Source organism: Ruditapes philippinarum, unplaced genomic scaffold (assembly GCF_026571515.1).
Source record: "Ruditapes philippinarum isolate M1 unplaced genomic scaffold, ASM2657151v2 ctg250_1_1_1_1, whole genome shotgun sequence".
Classification (NCBI taxonomy): domain Eukaryota; kingdom Metazoa; phylum Mollusca; class Bivalvia; order Venerida; family Veneridae; genus Ruditapes; species Ruditapes philippinarum.
In genome coordinates this window covers 11,889-32,358 of record NW_026860535.1, presented here as the reverse complement: position 1 = coordinate 32,358, position 20,470 = coordinate 11,889, and the positions used below count along the sequence as shown (strand labels likewise).

The window sequence follows — 20,470 nt, the reverse complement described above, 5'->3', positions numbered from 1 at the left end:
TGCTCGGAGAACAGATCATGCACGAAACTCATCGTAAGGAACCAAAAGTTTTGCGTACAGTTAGTTTATCGAACCAATTACCATGCGTACAGTAAGAAATACGGTATATGCGATTAATTCTTAACGTTCTTTTTTCTTGATTTAATAGTTTTGCTTTCTTTAGTAAACACGTTAATTAATTAGTGCTATTACTAATCAAGTATATATTTCAATATATTTGTTATTGTATTCTTTTAAAGGCTTTAACTAATAACCTCACTAGCTTTCTCCTTACTATGAAATATATTCTTCATGTGTATTTATACTTTGGTGACCTTTCTCTGAGTTAAATAGTTTACATAATTATGTAATAGAAAAAAAGAGTGTAAATATAAAACAGAAATAGAAAAATGACGTAAGGTTTTCTTTGTAACGGTCGATATTTATTTTTACATTTGAATTTCGACTTTGCGTCATGTGACTTTCATCATCATGTGACGTCTGTGAAGGCAGTGATTACAATTCTGCCAAGGGAGGTAATCATTTTTTCAAGGGGAAACCACTTTCTGTACTTATCTGATGTTGATCTTTAATGTTACATACATTATTACTTTGTACTATTATAACTTATATTAATCACTTCCGTAACTAACCAGTAATGGCGTCAGTATGTCGTTGTGGCACGAGTATAGCTCGAACACACGATCCCTGAGGGTCGATACCTAAACGATTAGACCATCATTCCCCTTTCGGACGGTTAAAGCAGCACGCCTCCAGATTCATGTTTATTTTCATGAACATTTCATAAACATTTTGAATATGTATTCAAAAGTTGTGAAGTGAACAAAGAAAATATTTTTTACATATTACAAACAGCATAAACAACCTATGTAAATTACCAAAAACAGGTCAAAGTATGCAAAAATAGCCCTTACTGCGTTTCTAACGCAGTAGAAATATGGGGGGGGGGGGGGAATACTGCAAAATCGATTACTTTTATCTTGAATCTTTTTTACTTTTCTTAAAATCTCAATACTTTTTACTCAAGTTTTATTTTCTTGAAATATTTTAGCTTATCTGGAGGCATGCAGCTTTAAATCATAAAATGGTTTGAGTAGATTCTAAAAGAAGAAAAAAATAAAATATTGAAAATTTATGGTGTCACGGAGATAGCGGAAATTTTAGACCTTTGCTCTCGTGCCAACTGCCAAACCGTTTGAGTAAATAAATATGCATCACATATTGTCTATAAAATCAACAACAAAAATCTGATATTTTTATAAGTATTATTGTATAATAAGGCAATCAAGGGTTATCGATGTATAAGCATAATAATCTGTATCATAGTAATATAGACCAATGGCTTTCATATTTGAGCACACACTTGAGTCTTTGCGCTCAAATATGGAATGAAAATGATATAAAGACTAAATGCGATTTCAAATAATAAAAAGATTAATTAATTATTTTCTTATAATAAATAAAATATTGAGAAATGTTGTTGATATAAAATACATTTTTTCATTTTCCGTATTTTCACTGTAAAAATGATATTTTTCACGGCAGTGAAATATATTTTCCGTATTTTCACTAGTGTTTTGCCGGAAAACTTTCATCTAAATTCAGCCAATACACAAAATTAGAGGGGAAGTTTTAAGATCTTAAGGTCAAAAAAGAAAAGGAAATATGTAATAAACAGAAAATTCACGCTTTCATATAAATAAGGGATTGCTTTTCATCTCGTGGTATGAAAATTATCATATTCATTTGTAGCTACCGCTACTTGTGAAATATCTATTTCTCTATCTCTCGAATAAAATAAATCTTGTATTTACTGCACAAAACTTGAATTTAGATAAATAGATAAAACATATAGTTGAATGATACTTAAAATTAAAAAAAATATTATTTTTCGAAAGTTTAAAATTGGGTATACATTATGTAATAAAGCTGTCATGAGGCGAAAATGATTTGTATTTTACTTTTTACACATATAGAAATGTTCTCTAAGTAGGGAAGAAGGTGTACGTATAAGCGGCCAGAAAGCTCAGTCGGTAGAAACCGCGGAATGGTATTCTGAATGATCGTGGTTCGAGCCCGGTCAGACTGCACATTTTCTCATCCAGTGACATTGATGCGAATATTTATATCTTCAAGCTTTTACATACAATTTGCGAATTACGGAAACGGAATTAAGATTCTTGTTCAATCCGTGCAATTTTGTTACTTGTAATTTTATCATTGCCATGTAATTTTTAAACCAAAAGTCATTCTATTATCGTTGTTGTTGTTGTTTGTTTGTTTTTTAATCAGTGTTGGTCCACACTTAATGTCCTGCTCCTTGCTAAGTTGCTATATATGTGATGTCAAAGATTTATATGTGAGAAGCCATCATGATCTGGCGATAAGATATGACCTTATTTGACTGAGATATGACATCAGATTAGAGTTATTCTAGCTTATCTTTCCCTGTTCTAGTTTATACTTCATGTAAGTCTTTTTATAATCCGAATGTTTTGTGTTATAAACCATATTCATGATATTGTTTTCATCAGGATTCAGCATATATTGTAGCATCTTTTTTTGAAACAGGCTATACGCGAAATCGGGAGGTGTGACAAATTCAACCAATCCGATTTAATGTTTATTTATTGGTGAAGGTCAAGTCGGATCCTGAATTAAGAAGTTCGCATTAAAATAAACAAGCAATATCTTTTCTGAAACAAATTTATTTTCTCTAGATATTTAATTGATCCAAATAAGGATGGACGCTGGAATAACACCTGCGAAAAGAGCAAAAGTTGATGTAGCGAATGGGGTAAGCTGTTTCATGTTGTTTTTTTAGCTAAGTTAAGTTTGGTATTATTTTTTCAAAGCCGATTGTAATTTGGATAGGATTCAAAAAGATTGAATGATACACATAATAATGCCTCTGTAGAAATAATATACAAAATGTACATGGTTTAAGTGTCTATAACATTTAAATTGAAAGACAGATCTCAATACGAGACAGCCGTTTGTGTATTTATAAACTAAATAAAACATAATAAGACCTAATTTGGTATTAAAAATAGCTGGGATATACGTGCGTGTTCTTATCATTTACATTTATTATAAAAATGATAACTTACATGTTGATATATGTATATCATGTCTTGATTGTTTCTTTTTTGCTTTTACTTATCTTGAAAACTACTGAGATTATATTTTAATTGTGCTTGTCGGTTATGCATATGTGTACATGTAATTAATTGTTTAAATTTAGCATAAATATTTCCAGTAAGAAATCATATAAATAACTCCAACATTATGATTTTTCCATGATGCAATACTGGTTACCAGTGATTATTTTTTGTCACTTATATAGAGCCAGGTCAGTTGGCCTGACATTAGAAAATCACTTAGAATGGACTATTCCAAAATCAAACCTGGGCAAATCCATTATACATATTAAGTAGGTTGAGGGTTAAATGATACCAACCTTGAGGATGTTTAGACAATTTTCATGGATAAAATTACTAACAGAGTCTGTTAGAATCAATTAAGGCGTAAGACGTGTGTACTATTATTATAAGTAATCAAGATATACTTATTCTTAGTTGGGTAAGATTTGAGCTGCTTTTTCAGTATGACCATTGTTTCCAGACGTTGTCGGGAACTTATTTTTAGGAGTTGTCTAATCTTTTATATTTATTTATTTATTATTCAATAATCAATAAACAATAATAAATAATCTTTGAAAAATAGATAAAGACCGAAACGTCATCGACATTAAAACAAACTACTCTTTTGATATGGTAATTGTTTTTCAAAAGTTTTCGGAAGTGAAATCTTATTTAGGTGTTGCATGTCAAACTTAACAGTAAATGGATTTTAAAGCCAAAAGAGAAACATATACATACATGTGAATGCAGATACAATACAAATGGAATAACATAATAGGCAACGGAATTTATATTTTACTATTATCACGATATATGTTCCTCCTTGTTAATTGAGTTACTTTGATTGATAATATCTGACAGAGCCAGACGTCTTTTTGTCTAAGAATAAATTATGATATAATTAAATGATTAACCAAAAACCTCAAATACGCTTTCATATAGAAAACATTTGTAGGAACAGATTATAATTGATGACACAAAGTTGGACAACAATTATCGAACCATAAAATAATTTTCAAATCCCAGGAAAAAAATAGTCTGGAAATCTGTGCCATTTTATGTTGTGTCTAGTACCACGCGATGTAGGGCTACTTCCTTAAAAAAATATTTTACGAACCTTGAATGTCTAATATATATACGTAATAGTTAATTTGATACATTTTGACTACAAAAAAAAATGATCAAATAAATATGAATATAAGTATAAATATCATTTAAGTTACTGAGGGTAAATGTTGGCAAACAATCAACAATCGGCAAATAGTCATTTTCTCGAAACATACTTTCTCAGATTTTAAGAGCACATTAGATAGAGATCACCAAATTTGTCAATGTCTTGTGATTCACAGATCTTAGCAGTTCAATGAGCTTAAATATTAGCAATTAAAACGGGTCTTCCTTAATATAAACTTTCGTTAATAGACCCAGATCGTACATGTATAACGTGAGAAATTCTCGATAATAACAAACCACGTTTGAAAAAAAACACAAAAAAACAACAAAAAATATATATCATTTCATATACATGTATGTATTGTATTGACACATGTTTAAAACCGATGACATTATTTTATGTTAGTAAAATGATGCAACATTATACTTGTAAAGTTTATGCAACTGTAAAATTATTTAGTATAACTTCGTTCAGTAACTTGTATGTTTATACATGTAGTTAAACTTCACCGACATTTACTGACATACTGACAGTACTTACATACATTTGACCGTTCACAGTCTGGTCTCCACACGATGACCGGCTAAATTCACGCACATTTCCGCATTTTTCGAGTCAAATTAAGTCTGTACATAAATTATATAAGAACAAAACAGCTATGTTAAGGTTGTATAAGCTGGCACCGCAACCATTCGTTTATAGCTAATAAGACGACTTATATATTTTTTTTCATTGTCAGTCCTTTACGGCAAAATTTTAAAAAGGTAACGAAATAAGGCACCCGTCCACGAAGTAATTTTGTTTTGGAATTTACAACTATAGTTTTCTGCGGTATTGATGATGAATGAATGAATGAATGAATGAATGAATGAATGAATGAATATTTAAAAGGAAATATTATTCATCTACAGACTCATGGTCACGATAAGAACCGACTTCCCCATCACAACTATGTAGAAGATTATGACGACAAGGAAGGCAGTTCGAGCATTCTTTTTACCCTACCAGAAAAAATTGGTGCTCTCGCAGAAGCTTTAAAGGTGTTTGAGGTAATTGATATTTTCTTTTTTTTCTTTTTTCAATGTACCTTATTTTCTTTCCTTTTCATTAAGAAATATTCACATGTATATAGTTAAATAAGAAAAAACAATCGAAAAATTGACAGTTTTTATGCTGGTGAAATTGGCAAGGGCTCATATAGAATTGAGGTATACATGTAATTATATACATGCATTTACGCTATTGTATACCTTATAAATATTTACTTTTTTTAAGTCAACATGATACTCTTTCAAACATTTTATGTATACAATTAAGTGTACGACACAGTCTTAGCGAACAAGCCATAATTTCATCATTTGTAAAGGTTCAAGCTGTACTTCACTATTGTGCGACTGCCCGTCCGTCAATGGCATATAGTTACATTAGGCCACTAGACCTTACTTACTTCTCGGTTTCTTAAAGAAAGAAAAAACAACAGCAGCATTTCTTTTGCATTCCAAGAATGATAAAAACGTCGTTATCCCAAAACAAATAAGAATCTTTTATGACAATTTAGAGGTCCCTTGCCCAACTAGTTGTACTACGTGTTGAGATATTATGGGAAATATCTCCCCTCTAAAAGCAGAACATACATATCTTAGAATCTAGCTTTGGAGCATCGAAATATTTTGACTAGCAGGGCACCAGATGCACGCTTAATATGGATTTAAAATTCAGGGAGGGGCACGTGCAAATGGATTTGTATAAATTTGAAAACGCCCGGCTATAAAGTTTTAATATTGCAGAATTTTTTGCTGCACTTATCTCAAGCGAGTTTATATTCTGTTTTTATTTTGCTTGTTTATAACTTGTGAAACGCGAGAATACAACGATATATGTATACATAAACTGCGTATGATTTATTATTTAATTAAGACACGCTTGATACATTTATTACATTGCTTATTTCAAGCTAGTTTTACGTTACCATGTACACACAACTGTAACTGACATTTGCGAATTGTTTCAGTCACTCCATGATGAAACGCCGTACAGACATGAATATAAAATACATCTATCAGAAATATACATGAAATATAAATGAACAAATATTTATATGAATGTTTTGGGGTCATAATTAAACCATTAAGGCTGGAATGAAATGGTAGCACAACATTAAGTGCGATATTGATAAATAATGCCGAGTTAGACTGTCGAGCCAGAATGAAATGGTAGCACAACATTCAGTGCGGTATCGGTTAAAATATCGAGTGAAAATGTCGAGCCGAAACGAAACGGTAGCACAACATTCAGTGCGATATTGGTAAATATTGTAGAGCTAGAATGAAATGGTAGCACATGCAGTGCGATATTGATAAATAATGCCGAGTTAAACTGTCGAGCCAGAACGAAATGGTAGCACAACATTCAGTGCGATATTGGTAAATAATGCCGAGTTAAAATGTCGAGCCAGAATGAAATGGGATGCGGTATTAGTAAATTATGTCGAGTGAAAATGTCGAGCCAAACGAAATGGTAGCACAACATTCAGTGCAATATTGGTTAAAGTGTCAAGCTAGAATGGACTGCTGGCACCATATTTAATATGGTATTGATAAATAATGTCGAGTTAAAATGTAGTTAATTTTAAGCTCATTGTTAATCTTGAGAGTAAAGCAATCACACAATTCAGCCAAACATTCAGCTTGGTATGGAATAAATTTGAGCCGTGTCATGACAAAACCAACATAGTGCGTTTGCGACCAGCATGGATCCAGACCAGCCTGCGCACCCGCGCAGTCTGATCAGGATCCATGCTGTTCACTATAAGTTTCTCTACTTGTAAGCGAACAGCATGGATCCTGATCAGACTGCGCGGATGCGCAGGCTGGTCTGGATCCATGCTGGTCGCAAACGCACTATGTTGGTTTTGTCGTGACGCGGCTCATTTGCTTGGTATATTTCTTGCATTAAGATTGGGACTTTCAGCGATGAGAATTGATTATGTCATTGATGGTTATTCTCTCTTTATGGGTATTTAAGTTGGGTTTTTTATTTATGTTACCTTTTTTATTTATTTAAGGCACACAACGTGAATCTGTATCATATTGAGTCAAGACCTGCAAAGGGCAATACATCACAGTACGAGTTTTATGCTGATTGTGACAATAAGAAAGGTGGTCTACACGATGTCGTGAAGGACCTGAAAGGGAACGATTGTCACGTGACATTGCTCACCAGAAAACATCAGCGAGGCTCTTGTATGTATATTCTAGATAAAAGCTCAAAATTTATGATATGCTAATGAAATAGCATTTAAATACTTTGTATAAAAGTCATTAAAGCAAAATTAAGCATGCTTTACTGCCTATAAGTATTTTTTTGCAGGAATACATGTATTTATTTGACATTATCTATGCAAATTTCGTTCAAATTCAAATCTACAAAACGTCCTTGGTTTTTTGTTTATTTGATTTATATTACAAACGACAGAGTAAGGTTTATATCCTCGTTTCATTATATAATCCAATTTGGTATATTATTAAATGTGTATATTTTTCTCACTGAATATAAATTGTCGTAAAGTTAATTATTAACTGCGTGAGCAATACATTTATATAAGTAAGTGCTCAACGCAACGGTCAAGGTTGTTAAAAACACTGATGATATTTAATAAGGTATTTTTGTTTTAGAAAACGTTACATTTTTGGGTTGTTTTTCGTTATCAGTGTACATTTTCCTCTTTTAGCTCAGCGGCTATCCGCCAGTGAAAGCGAAGGTAAATAAATGATCATCATGAGTCACGTGTCATATCATATATCATCTTTCATTGCCAAAGCCGTTTCTGTTTTTGTTATATCTATAAAATATAGAGGATATTAATGTTTTTCTAATAAATACAAGATTTATTTTCATTGAGAGGTATGAAAATAGATGTTTCATGTGTAGCGATAGCCACAATTTTTATACCACAAGATGAAAATAAATCCCGTATTTATAGAAAAAAAACTTGAATTTTCTGTTTATTATATACATTTTTCTCTTTTTTGACATTACAATTTGAAAGATTTCCTCTTTTAGAAAACTTTGTGTTTTGGCTGAATTTAGAAGAAAGTAGTCCAGCAACGCCGCAAAACACCAGTGTAAAATACGGAAATATATTTCACAGCATTGAAAAAATATTTTTTTACAGTGAAAATATGGAAAATGAAAAAACGCATTATATTTTATCAGCATTTATCAATATTTCTCAATATATCATTTATAAGTATATAATAAACATGTATATGTTGCTAATACCACCGGCATACTATTAGCCAATCAATGGTTATGTTAGATATTGGAAATCGGGTCCTTCGATTTGAGTCTGTAATCCAGGTTGAAATTTGAATATGTAAACATTTTGGAAATAATATTTTGGATAATGGCAAAATGTACCCTGGATTGTACGGTGATAACTTTTTACAGTATTAAATATACATAGCTTTATGGCAATCATCTTTTGAAATTTGGTAAAATTTCATCTTTGGATTTTGCAATATTTTATATAAGATTTTAAAGTTTGACAGTAATATTTACAATGCTGGTAATTTTATTTGTGGTTTTGAAATGATGGTTCAGAAGAATTTGTCACTTATATTTTGTATTTTAGCAATTACTTCTTAGAATTTGGTGATTGTATAAATTTTGACTGTCATGTACAAAAATTCGGAAACCGGAAGTTCAAATTATATTTGCATGTATATAAAGGGGGTAAGGAGGATATATTCTTTTTCATTGGCGCATTGTATGTAAAAATCACTTATAATGGAGTGTTGTGTTTCTAACCTACTTTTTGTCTCTAGCTGGCTATCGCGTGGCCGAGTGGTTTCCGCCGTAAGCTTTGAACAGCTATGGTCTGAATTCAGTTTTTCTACTCAGGTGCCCGCTTGCGACAGAAGTATTCCGCAAATGAATGATCGCAATATATGAAATATAAACCATCAAAAGAAAAGTCTTCTCTTTCCCGGATACAAAATACTCATTGACAAGTATCTTAATGACTCAAGAAATCGAATAATTGTATGATGTGTCTTTATTTATAGATTACTATAGATAGTGTAAGGAACGTTTTAATCATGGCTCTTACCTAGAAATGTAGGAGTGCATTGATAAACAAATGTCCTGTATTTATATACACATTGCAAATTTTTTTTAGAGAGGCCAGGGCAAAGTTGACCTTACCGATTTTTTTTAAACTTCAAAATTGGTTTTGACTTTTTTCTTTAAGTAAATTCAATATCTTCAATTTCGTATAAAATATGACAAAACAAATTGAGATAACAGTGTATGAAATGTTAGTGGAGCGAATTGGATAACGAAAAAAAACTCCAAATTTTAATTTACTTTTGAAGATCACATAATAATATTCGTTGATATTTATTATAGTACATGCCCTTTAATTTTTTTCAAAACAGGGAGTTTCACGTAATTTCTGTCGGTTTAATATATTTATTATAGTTATGCCCTAATCTTTTTTTTTCAAAACAGGAAGTAACAGTAAGTTATAAATAATTATCATCCTTCATTGCTTTATAGATTCTATTGTTACTTTGTAATGGGCGTGAACACTGAATTATCTCTGCACTACATAATTATGTATTTATCATTATATACATGTACATACACGATACAATCTTTATTTTTCCTCACAATCATCGACATTCCTTTTTGCGCTTTTAAAATATCCAGACCCTTAACCTGCTGAACTTGTGAAATTGAATTGCACTGCATTGGATTTGAATTTCACAGAACAGAACAGAACAGAACATATACTTTATTTCTGACTTGGGCTCAACACCCATCATCATAACATACATATACATGTATAATTATCACAATACGAAACATGAGCCACCAAGTACAAAAGACCGGCGGGGGCATTTCAACTTCACGAATTCATAATTGAATTCAGGTTATTGATTTCAGGTTCGTGAATTCACGATTTTAACTTCATGAATTCACGAAGCTGAATACGTGAAGTTGAATTTCTGAAGTTGAAATCATAATTCATAAAGATGAAATCGTGAGTTCATCAAGTTGAAATCGTGAATTCGTGAAGTTGAAATCGTGAATTCGTGAAGTTGAAATCGTGAATTCATGAAGTCGAATTCGTGAATTTATGAATTCTGTATGTTGAAAACGTGACTTCACGAAGTCAAAATTGTGACTTCACGAAGATGAAATCGGGAATTCATGAAGTTGAAATGTTCCCACCGGTCAATCGTAACCAAGTTAGAGTGTACTTCACGAATGTGCAGACTAGCCAGGCCCTGTACTGGCTGTACATATTGTAGTCAAAGACTAATCACTTCCGGTTCTAGCAGGTTAAGGGTTAACCTACAAATGGAATGTTTTTCGTGTGTTTACTACTGTCTCATCTGTTTCTAATAGACCAACCTTGACACGCTTATCTTGCTTGTTAGTGTACTTTTATCTAAAAGATATACGCCATTTCTGTTAATTATCTGAACTATTTGAAATATGATTATAACTTGAATATATACAAGTAAAGAAACGCAATGACCTTTATGCATGCTTACATACAAATATCATTCATATGACGATTCCACCGCCCCAATCCCTGATCGCTTTAATTCCTACCAAAGTCGGCAATTGTGCTTAAAACCCAACTATAGAAAGGGGAATAACCGCAATAACCTTCTCTGTTTCATTCTCCATATCATATTTTCTCAAATTATAACACATATATATATTGTCTTGTTGCTATAATTGGTAAACAACATGTATTGTAATTTATAATCTCCGAGAAGAAAAAATAGATCCATAGCTGTTCGTTCATATGAAGTGTTGAGTAAGTACATGTTAACCTTAAGGTATAAGTACATAATATCATGCCACATAATTTAGTTGAGCACTGCGAAATCAAATTGTCTTTAACAGTCGTGTCATATTTCTAATTACAAAGTCAAATTGTCTAAAACTCATATTTTTAACAGCTCATGATATTAATAACAAATATAACAACAGAGGCAGTTTGTTCATCGGAAATTGTAATTTAATACAAGCACTTTAAATAATGAGTAAGACTTGTATGAGACGACAATTAGTTTCTATGAAAATTGCTCACCTTACACACGGCCTGTTCCAAAAATATAGACTCCACGTATTATTACAAAGTCAAATTGTCTAAAACTCGTATTTTTAACGGCTCATGATATTAATCCCAACTATTACAACAAAGGTAGTTTGTTAATCGGAAATTGCAATTTAATACAAGCACTTTAGTAAGACTTATACTTTGTATGAGGCGACATTTAGTTTCTATGAAAATTGCTCACCTCACACACGACCTGTTCCAAGAATATAGACTCCTCTCATACGTACAACACTATTTCAATTTTGTACTTTCACAAGTGGGTGTTTAGAGGGGAATATCTAACAATTCAGTCTACTGTTCATCTTTATATACATGTTGCTCCTTTCTTGCCATATATAGCGAGATTAATAACACTTAAAAATATGCTTATTTCCGATAAACGTTTAAAGTTTTTCATCGAATGAGTTTATAATAAAATCACAAACGACTGTGCCTTCAGAAGAGTTAATGCTTAGAGCTCTAAACTACTGAATAATTCAAATGGATATTTCATGTCTTTTATGCAAAGTTCCATGGTTTCCCCGTAAAATCAACGATTTGGACAGATTTGCTAACCAAATTTTGAGTTATGGATCAGAACTGGACTCGGATCACCCAGGATTCACCGACCCGGTCTACCGTGCCAGACGGAAGGAGTTCGCAGACATCGCCTTCAATTATAAACAGTGAGTGACACAAATTATTTATTTTGTTATGGAGTGTTCCAGTGAAACATGACTGTTAGCAAAAAATTTTCTCTTTTGTTAGTTATTTTTGCTACTAAGCGTCATCTGTAAATTATTTATGATGATGATAATGATAGTGATAATTTCACAAATGGATATTTTTATAACAATTCTGAATCCTAGATTCTGAAATTGATTCATATTTTCCACTTACGTTGCAAATATTTATGCCGCTATTGGCTGCATTACATTAGGCCTACTTGAAACTACATTTTTGTATCAAATTATTAAACATTTATTTCAGTGGTACGCCGATCCCCAGAGTTTCATATACAAAGGCCGAGGTAGACACATGGTAAGATGTTTTATCTGTATTCTGCTGGAATAATGCTCATGGTTCATTAATTTAATTTAGATTTGATAACTGTCAGAACATTGTATTAGGCATAGGCATACATATAAACAGCTGAGGTGAAAATTAAAAGTTGAAGATTTGTGATTTTTATGGGTTTTTTGTGTGTTTTTCCCTCTGGATGCTAAGATACGTGAATGGCACGACATATCAGTCGACTAAGTAAATGGTACTTTATAGAACACTTGAGGAGATTGGGGCTAAACTAAAGGAAAAAAAACGTTTACAAAAATCAAAAATAAAGTCTATAACCTTTACCTTTCACTGTCCGCTATTTAATTTTGCTGTGTTCGTTTCAGGGGGACAATATTTCGTGAACTGACAAAGCTGTACCCTATGCATGCGTGTAAAGAGTTTAATCACGTGTTTCCGCTGCTGATTGACAACTGTGGGTACCGTGAGGACAACATCCCGCAGTTAGAGGATATCTCCAACTTTCTTCAGGGTATGCATAAAGTGCAATATTATTACAAAACAAAAACATTGTCTTTTCTTTACTCAGAACATGTGGTAACAATGCTTATTTCAATGCACTAGTCTTTTGTAATGTCAACTCTCCCATAGATGCCCTTTTCGTATTTCGTAGCGGGGGGCTATGTCTTTTGGACACCAGTAATCAGCCCCAAATGAGGCATATGCCCTGTGGAGGCATATGGTAATATCACCGCTAATTGTCCCGTCTCCGCAATACAGTTGGACATGTCCCTCAATATTTTGGCATTAAACAAAATCAGGCGGAAAGTAAAATCATTTCTCCGCTATCGCTCATACTGCCTCAAGGATTGGGGTTGGGATTACGGTTGGTCCGTATATGATTTTTCATGTTATACACTTAAGTTTTTTTTATTTTATTTTGTATTTATCATCGTTTAGACTGTACGGGATTTAGACTACGCCCAGTAGCCGGACTACTTTCGTCACGAGACTTCCTGGCGGGCCTGGCGTTCCGCGTGTTTCACTCAACCCAGTATATCAGACATGGGTCTAAACCTATGTACACACCGGAACCGTAAGTTTTTCACTATCTGTTTCAATTATTATTTTCTTAATATGTAGATCTAGATTCTATGTGGTTTTAATGTTATTAGATTGATAAAAGGACATTCGTATTTTATTTGAAAAAATAGGACATGTTACGCCATTTCATAAGCTAGTATTAAGATATATTGCCCATTAAGATTCTTAAATTATGAAAAGACGTAACTGACATCAAAGTGCACTAATAATAAAAATCAGGGACCCCAATATGCTCCCTGTATTTTTTGTTGTCTGAGCGGGTTTTTTTTCTCTCTTTTCACTATTTGCCGTCCCAGACTCGGGACAGGTTACACGGGAGAGGCTCGCCCAGCATTAGTAGGGAAGTTTTGCAGAAGAAAATGGGTAGCGATTGCATGGTGGTTGATTTTTATATTTCAAATCCCAGTTGTTCAAGAGCTACTGAAACCAACCATTCTCTTCTAGTGGTATGAATAGTTCTATACTGCTTTATAGTCAAAGTAGTGGGCTCAAAAATGAATAATCAAAGTTAAATGAACCTTTACACATAAATTTTGAAAATACATATATTTTAACTAAAAGTGAATTATTTCAGAGATGTCTGTCATGAGCTTTTAGGACACGTACCATTGTTTGCAGATCCTTCATTTGCACAGTTTTCACAAGAAATTGGTCTTGCGTCACTTGGGGCACCTGACGAGTATATCCAGAAGCTGGCCACGGTATTTAGATCTATTTAACGAAAATATAGTTGAGACGTGTGTCTGTTAATGCTTCAAGTCTGTTTAAATAAATATTTTCCTTTTTCTTTTACATTTAAATCAATACTTAATTTTGTTCTACAATGATTTAAAATAACAATACTTTTTGTTCATGCCAATAACATACTGATCACTTTGTGTAAATTCTACTAAAATGGAACAGAAATTGAAAATGTCACTATGAAATTAAGGTTGTCAACAGAGCCGGTATCCGTTGCCGTTCATTATATATATATGTTAATACCTTGTATTTGTTTGGTTTATATCGAATATGGAATAAATAAGTATAAAAAACAATAACAGGCAGCGCAGGTATAAACAAATGTTAATAGTTGTTATAATAGTGTTGATTGTTTCAGTGTTACTGGTTCACTATAGAGTTTGGACTGTGCAGACAGGAAGGTCACATCAAAGCCTATGGTGCCGGCTTGCTGTCATCATTTGGTGAACTTCAGGTATAGTGATGATTTACTTATTAAACAACTCCATTTTTCTCAAGTTTTATTTTCTTGTCAAGTTGAAATATTCTTGGTTATCTGGAGCGTGCAGCTTTAAACCTTAAGCGTTCGATGTACTATATCACGTATGAACAGTCACTTCTACAGTCTATCTATCTAAATATATATCTAAGTCTATAATGAATTAAATTACCAGTGGTCGTCACTTAAAGTTATAACTCTCATTTTGCAGTAAAACAAAGACTGAGTTTAAACAAGTTAATTAAAAAAACTAGACCTGCAAACATCCATTAAAATTAAGTTTTGATACAAACAAAATATAAATAACTATGTTAATTTTGTTTGAAAGTATTTTTTCCACCACGAAATTTCATTAAACAAATTCATGAATTTAAGCAGTGGTGCATTGAGAGTATTACAATAATTCAGGCCGGAAACTCTCGAAGAGTTAATACCAGCGTTTAAGATCAATGCATTTGTCCGCTTATGATTTAAAAAACATTATAATATTATCGTTTTATTGAAATATCTATAGTTGTATAAACATAATCATACTAGTATAAACATAATCATACTAGTCTGAATTGTCTTATTCATATCGCACTGTAACAGTTTCAAGTACAGTGTACATTCAGTCATTGATCATTTTAATATCACCCGAGAATAAAGTTTGTTTCAAACTTTGTTATGTAACGTACGAGGGTTGTTGGACTTGATTGGGAAGTTTGAAGAATTCTGTGATACTATTAGACAGGGTGCGAGAAAAGTCAACAGTAACAACAACAACAACACCACCACCAACAACAACAACAACAACAAAAATAACAAAAACAAAAAAAGAATATATAATTATATCTACAAATGCATATGTGTATATGAAAAAAGTCAAGACAGTGTCGAGCCACTTTAAAGTGTTTCTAATACTAGGATGGTGTTTTTTTTTAATGAATTGTACACAACACGCTGTGAATGAATTTATCACACATGTATATTACAGTACTGTTTGACGGAGAAACCAGAAACACGACCGTTCGAGCCTGTAAAGACAGCGGAACAAAAATACCCGATCACCGAGTTCCAACCCGTGTACTTCATAGCCGAGAGCTTTGAGTCGGCCAAACAGAAAATGAGGTTTGTTTGATTGATTAATTGATTGATTGATTGATTGATTTTTTACATTCTTAGCTGTTTAGTTTTATTTTCTTTCCGGAATGCATTTTTTGATATGAGTTTTATCGTAAGCTTTGCAGGAATATTGTCTATTGAGAAATGAACAGAAGATATGGTAAGATATCTAAATACCCTACACAATTTTAACAACCAGACGTATTTTGCAATACGGACAAGCTTGTCCATTCGCACCACATTAGATTAACTCTTAAAATTCAATTTTGGTAAAAAAGCTTTACTATGCTTTTTGTAATACCCGTACGTTAGGGGAACCACTGAGGACTGAGGTGCTCATTGACCGCTGTACAGGGGCTTACTTTTTTCTTTGTATAATTGCACGAATGTGAAATGTAACAACTTTGAGCTTTAAAAATTAACTCTTTCAGGGCGTGACTTGTGAAATTTCTGGGATCTGTATTCAACAGCAAAAGCTGCTTTTTGTGCCTCATAAAGCATATACAAATGTACTACATACATGAATGATATGGGAGCTTTTAGTTTATTTTCATATATAATTCACGTGACTCGGAGTATTTCGTATGACCATAAAAATATGAAGGAATTGATTTTGATGATTTGACAAATTTGCCTTTTACATTTTTACAGAGAATTTGCAGCAACTATCCCACGCCCATTTTCGGTCACGTACAACCCCTACACACGTAGTGTTGAGGTCCTCGAGAATACAGGACAAATCCTCAATCTTGCAAAGAATATTAAATGTTCGTATACTTTATTTATTTTTTCTGTCTATTTCTTCTTTCTCCTTCTTTATTTCATAGTGCATCAAAGAGTTTCTTATAATTTTATATAAGTATAAATAGGTACAGAGGGTAAAGGTGACTGTGTAAAATTAAAGGTAAACTTATTTCACATTTATCTCTAATTTCTTCAGCTAACATGCTCTTAAACCATTACATGTATTTTAATGTTGTAAAATTCATATTTGTACTTTCTAAAGAAGTAAAAACGTTTTCGCTTCTGAGGCATAATGGGCCTTTAAAGATTTATCAATCGTTTACTTTAACAGCTGAGATGATGCTCCTGGAAGACGCCTTAACAAAGTTACACCAGAGCTAAATATATGCACATTGTTAGACAATACTTATATATAGTTATGACGAAGAGAAAATTGGGAATGGACTATAGATGGAGATTGGGAAAATATTTGAACTGGATTTGATTGCACCTTCGTTGCTTCATCTGCTACTTTTTCAATCGTTATTCGCTTGATGGAATGATTTGATTGTTTGAGTGTACCCACCCAGAATATTAATTTTATCAGTGTGAATTGTGTTGATGCTGTTGTTGTTTTATTTTAATGTGACAATTTTTTAGACAAGGTCAGAATGTGTTTTTAACAGAGTAATGTATTGGATTTAATGAACTTCAAGAAACATGCTTTAACTTTGTGGAAATTTGTAGTACAATGTACAATACTTTATATTTATACTGATGCATTTTGCAAATTAGGGTTTGGCTTTGTTTTTTATGATTTAAACCATGCATACATGTTCTATAATTTAATTTTGGTGGTATTATTTTATGTAATTTCGTAATTTTATTTAATGTCATTTTTTGAACATTTTTGTTCTAATGAGTATACTCAACATAATTAAACGTTGTGATATAGGAATTTTTCATCTTACGCGTATAAGTAATTGAGAGAAATCTAACATCACCAAATTTCTTAAAGTGTAAACAAGGATATTGGTAGACGATAACATACGATGCTTAATTTCAAAATTTTGATATAGTAAAATTTACTAAATGGCAGGCGACAATGTTTGAAGCTTAATTTCAAAATTTTAATAGTAAATTTTACTCGTAATTTACATTATACAATTATTATTTTGCAAAATGAAAACCATGAAAATAGAAAAGACGAGTAGTATGTAGAAAGTTCAATCAGTCATATTGACTTTTCTACGGTTTAATTTTTTTTATAATAACATGTATTGTTACATCTAATTGATCATTGGTGTATGTAGTGCATTTATTGCTTTTCTACATTCTAGTAAGTGTTTCATGTTATCAGATAAATTGTTTATCTTTATCAAAATGTCGGTTGCTCGATACTGTACCGGCTTTTTCATATACACATAAAAATATATATTTGTAGATATAACTATATACATGTCATCAAAATTAATAATAAATTGCTTGTTTTTATCAGAATGTTCTGTCTGTTTGTTTTAATTAAACATATATAGCACTGTCCACAGATGCCTTACTATATATCAATCTGTACAAAGCTATTCATCATCTTTAGGGAAAAATGTAAGTAACTACTGACTGAATAGCGAATGGTGCATGCAGACACGTGCTGGTTGATCTTGGTCGCAGGGCTAGAATCGGCCCCCGCCAGCAGGATACGAGCCTATTACCCATAACAAATATCAGAAACACAACATCCTTCTAAAACTCAGATTTTCATTATTTCGGTAGGAATTGAGGTCATGCACAGTTAGTTATTGTAAAAAGAACGTTATGTACTAAAAATATAATTGTCAAATTGATTATATCCGTTTAGATGATCTTCTTCACAGCAATATAAGTCTCAAAGCTCTACCGTAAGAAAAGTAAAAGCAAAAAGTCCAAGTAAAACTGTCGCTTACTGGACCGGCGATTTGTTAATTCTTTCTGTATATAAATTGTATAAAATTTCGGAAAAATACACCATTTTCTTGAGCCAACCTTTTAAACACCATTTGTCTGATTCCATTGTAGATTCAATTTTGTACAAGTTTGGAGGGTCTTCGTTGCACACTGCAAAGCCCAAAGCCCTAACCCAAGAAATATGTCCGGGAGATTTCAACATAATATGGACGTTTTTTGGACTTGCTATTTGTTCTTTCTGTATATAAATTACATAAATTTTCAGAAATTACTCCATTTTCCAGAGCCAACCGTTAAAATACCATTTGTCTGATTCAAATGCAGATACGATTCAGGACACATTTAGAGGATCTTCTTTGCAAATTATTAAGCCCAAAGCCCTAACCCAAGCATATGTCCGTGAAATTTCCGCGTGGCATGGTCGTTTAAATTGTATAAAACACCATTTTCCTGAGTAAACCGTTTAAACACCATTTGTCTGATTCAAATGCAGATTCAATTTTGTTCAAGTTTGGAAGGTCTTATGTGCACAATTTAATGCCCAAAGCTCTAACTCAAGCAATATGTCCTAGAGATTTCCGCGTGCCATTGTCGTTTCTGGACCGTCGATTTGCTTTTTTCTCTCTATAACCATTATTGAGGTCATGCACACTTAAAATGAAGCTACATACTTAAAAAATAAATGTAATTATCAAGTTGATTATATCGGTTTAGATGATTTCCTTCACAGCAATATCAGGCTCAAAGGTCTACCTTAAAAAAGTAGAAGCAAGAGGTCCGAGGAAAATTGTCGATTTTTGGGCCGACGATTTGTTCTTTCTGTATATAAATTGTATAAATTTTAGAAAAAAAACCAACAACACCATTTTCTTGTGCCAAACGTTAAAATACCATTTGTCTGATTCAATTTTGTTCAAGTTTGGAGGGTCTTCTTTGCACAATATAAAGCCCAAAGCTCTAACCCAAAAATGTGTCCGGGAGATTTCCGCATGGCATGGTCGTTTTTTTTTTTCATGAACGATTTGTTCTTTCTGTACATAAATTGTATAAATTTTCGGACAATACAGTTTTTTCCAGAGCCAACAATCAAAACACCATTTTTTTTTTATTCCAATGCAGATTCGATTTAAGGGTGTTCTTTGCACAATATAAAGCCCAAAACCCTAACCCAAGTGATATGTCCAAGAGATTTCAGTCTGGCATGGTCGTTTTTTTTTGTTCCGGCGATTTGTTTTTTCTGTATATTAATTGTATAAAAACACCATTTTTCGGAGCCAACCATTTAAACACCATTTATCTGATTCCAATGCATATTCAATTTTATACAAGTTTGGAGGGTCTTCTATACACAATATAAGACCCAAAGCCCTTACTCAAGCTATATATCCTAGAGATTTCCGCATGGCATGGTCGTTTTTGGACCGTCGATTTGCTTTCTTTTCTCTCTATAACCGTTAATCGACTAAAAAGCAACATCTGAAGACAACATCCTTCTCAAACTGAGATTTACATTATTTCGATACTTTATATAAATGAAAGTAAGTTTATTGTGACAGGTAAACGTACTTTAGAGAACTTTTATATAGATATTGAGGTCATGCACAGTTAGTTATTTTAAAATGAAGCTATATACTTAAAATTAAATGTAATTATACAGTTGATTATATCGGTTTAGATGATTTTATTCACAGCAATATATGGCTCAAAGGTCTGCCTTTAGAAAAGTAAAAGGACAAAACCCCACCAGTTAAAACCCCACACCTCAAAATTATAGAGTGGACAAAACCCCACACCTAAATTTTACAGAGCGGACAAAACCCCACACCTTTTATTTTACAGAGTGGACAAAACACCACCGCTTTTAATTATTGCGCAAGATTTAATGGATTAAAATACATATAATATACATATATCTTATATTACTCATATAT

General features: G+C 32.4%; 1 protein-coding gene across 2 annotated transcripts; it reads left to right on the top strand.

The window, feature by feature from the left end:
* Positions 1-2,535: 2,535 nt before the first annotated feature.
* On the top strand, positions 2,536-18,098 carry LOC132760489 (phenylalanine-4-hydroxylase-like). Of its 2 annotated transcripts, XM_060752467.1 has the most exons (13): positions 2,537-2,797; positions 5,229-5,366; positions 7,382-7,559; positions 8,048-8,077; positions 11,967-12,123; positions 12,428-12,478; positions 12,835-12,980; positions 13,409-13,544; positions 14,127-14,253; positions 14,652-14,747; positions 15,748-15,881; positions 16,527-16,642; positions 16,951-18,098. In XM_060752467.1, the coding sequence occupies exons 1-13, from the start codon at positions 2,744-2,746 to the stop codon at positions 16,998-17,000; spliced, it is 1,413 nt and encodes a 470-aa protein (XP_060608450.1). In that variant the 5' UTR covers positions 2,537-2,743; the 3' UTR covers positions 17,001-18,098. The 2 variants fall into 2 exon arrangements, with proteins under 2 accessions (XP_060608451.1, XP_060608450.1); XM_060752468.1 differs by lacking the exon at positions 8,048-8,077 and having other exon boundaries at positions 2,536-2,797.
* The last annotated feature ends 2,372 nt before the right edge of the window (positions 18,099-20,470 follow it).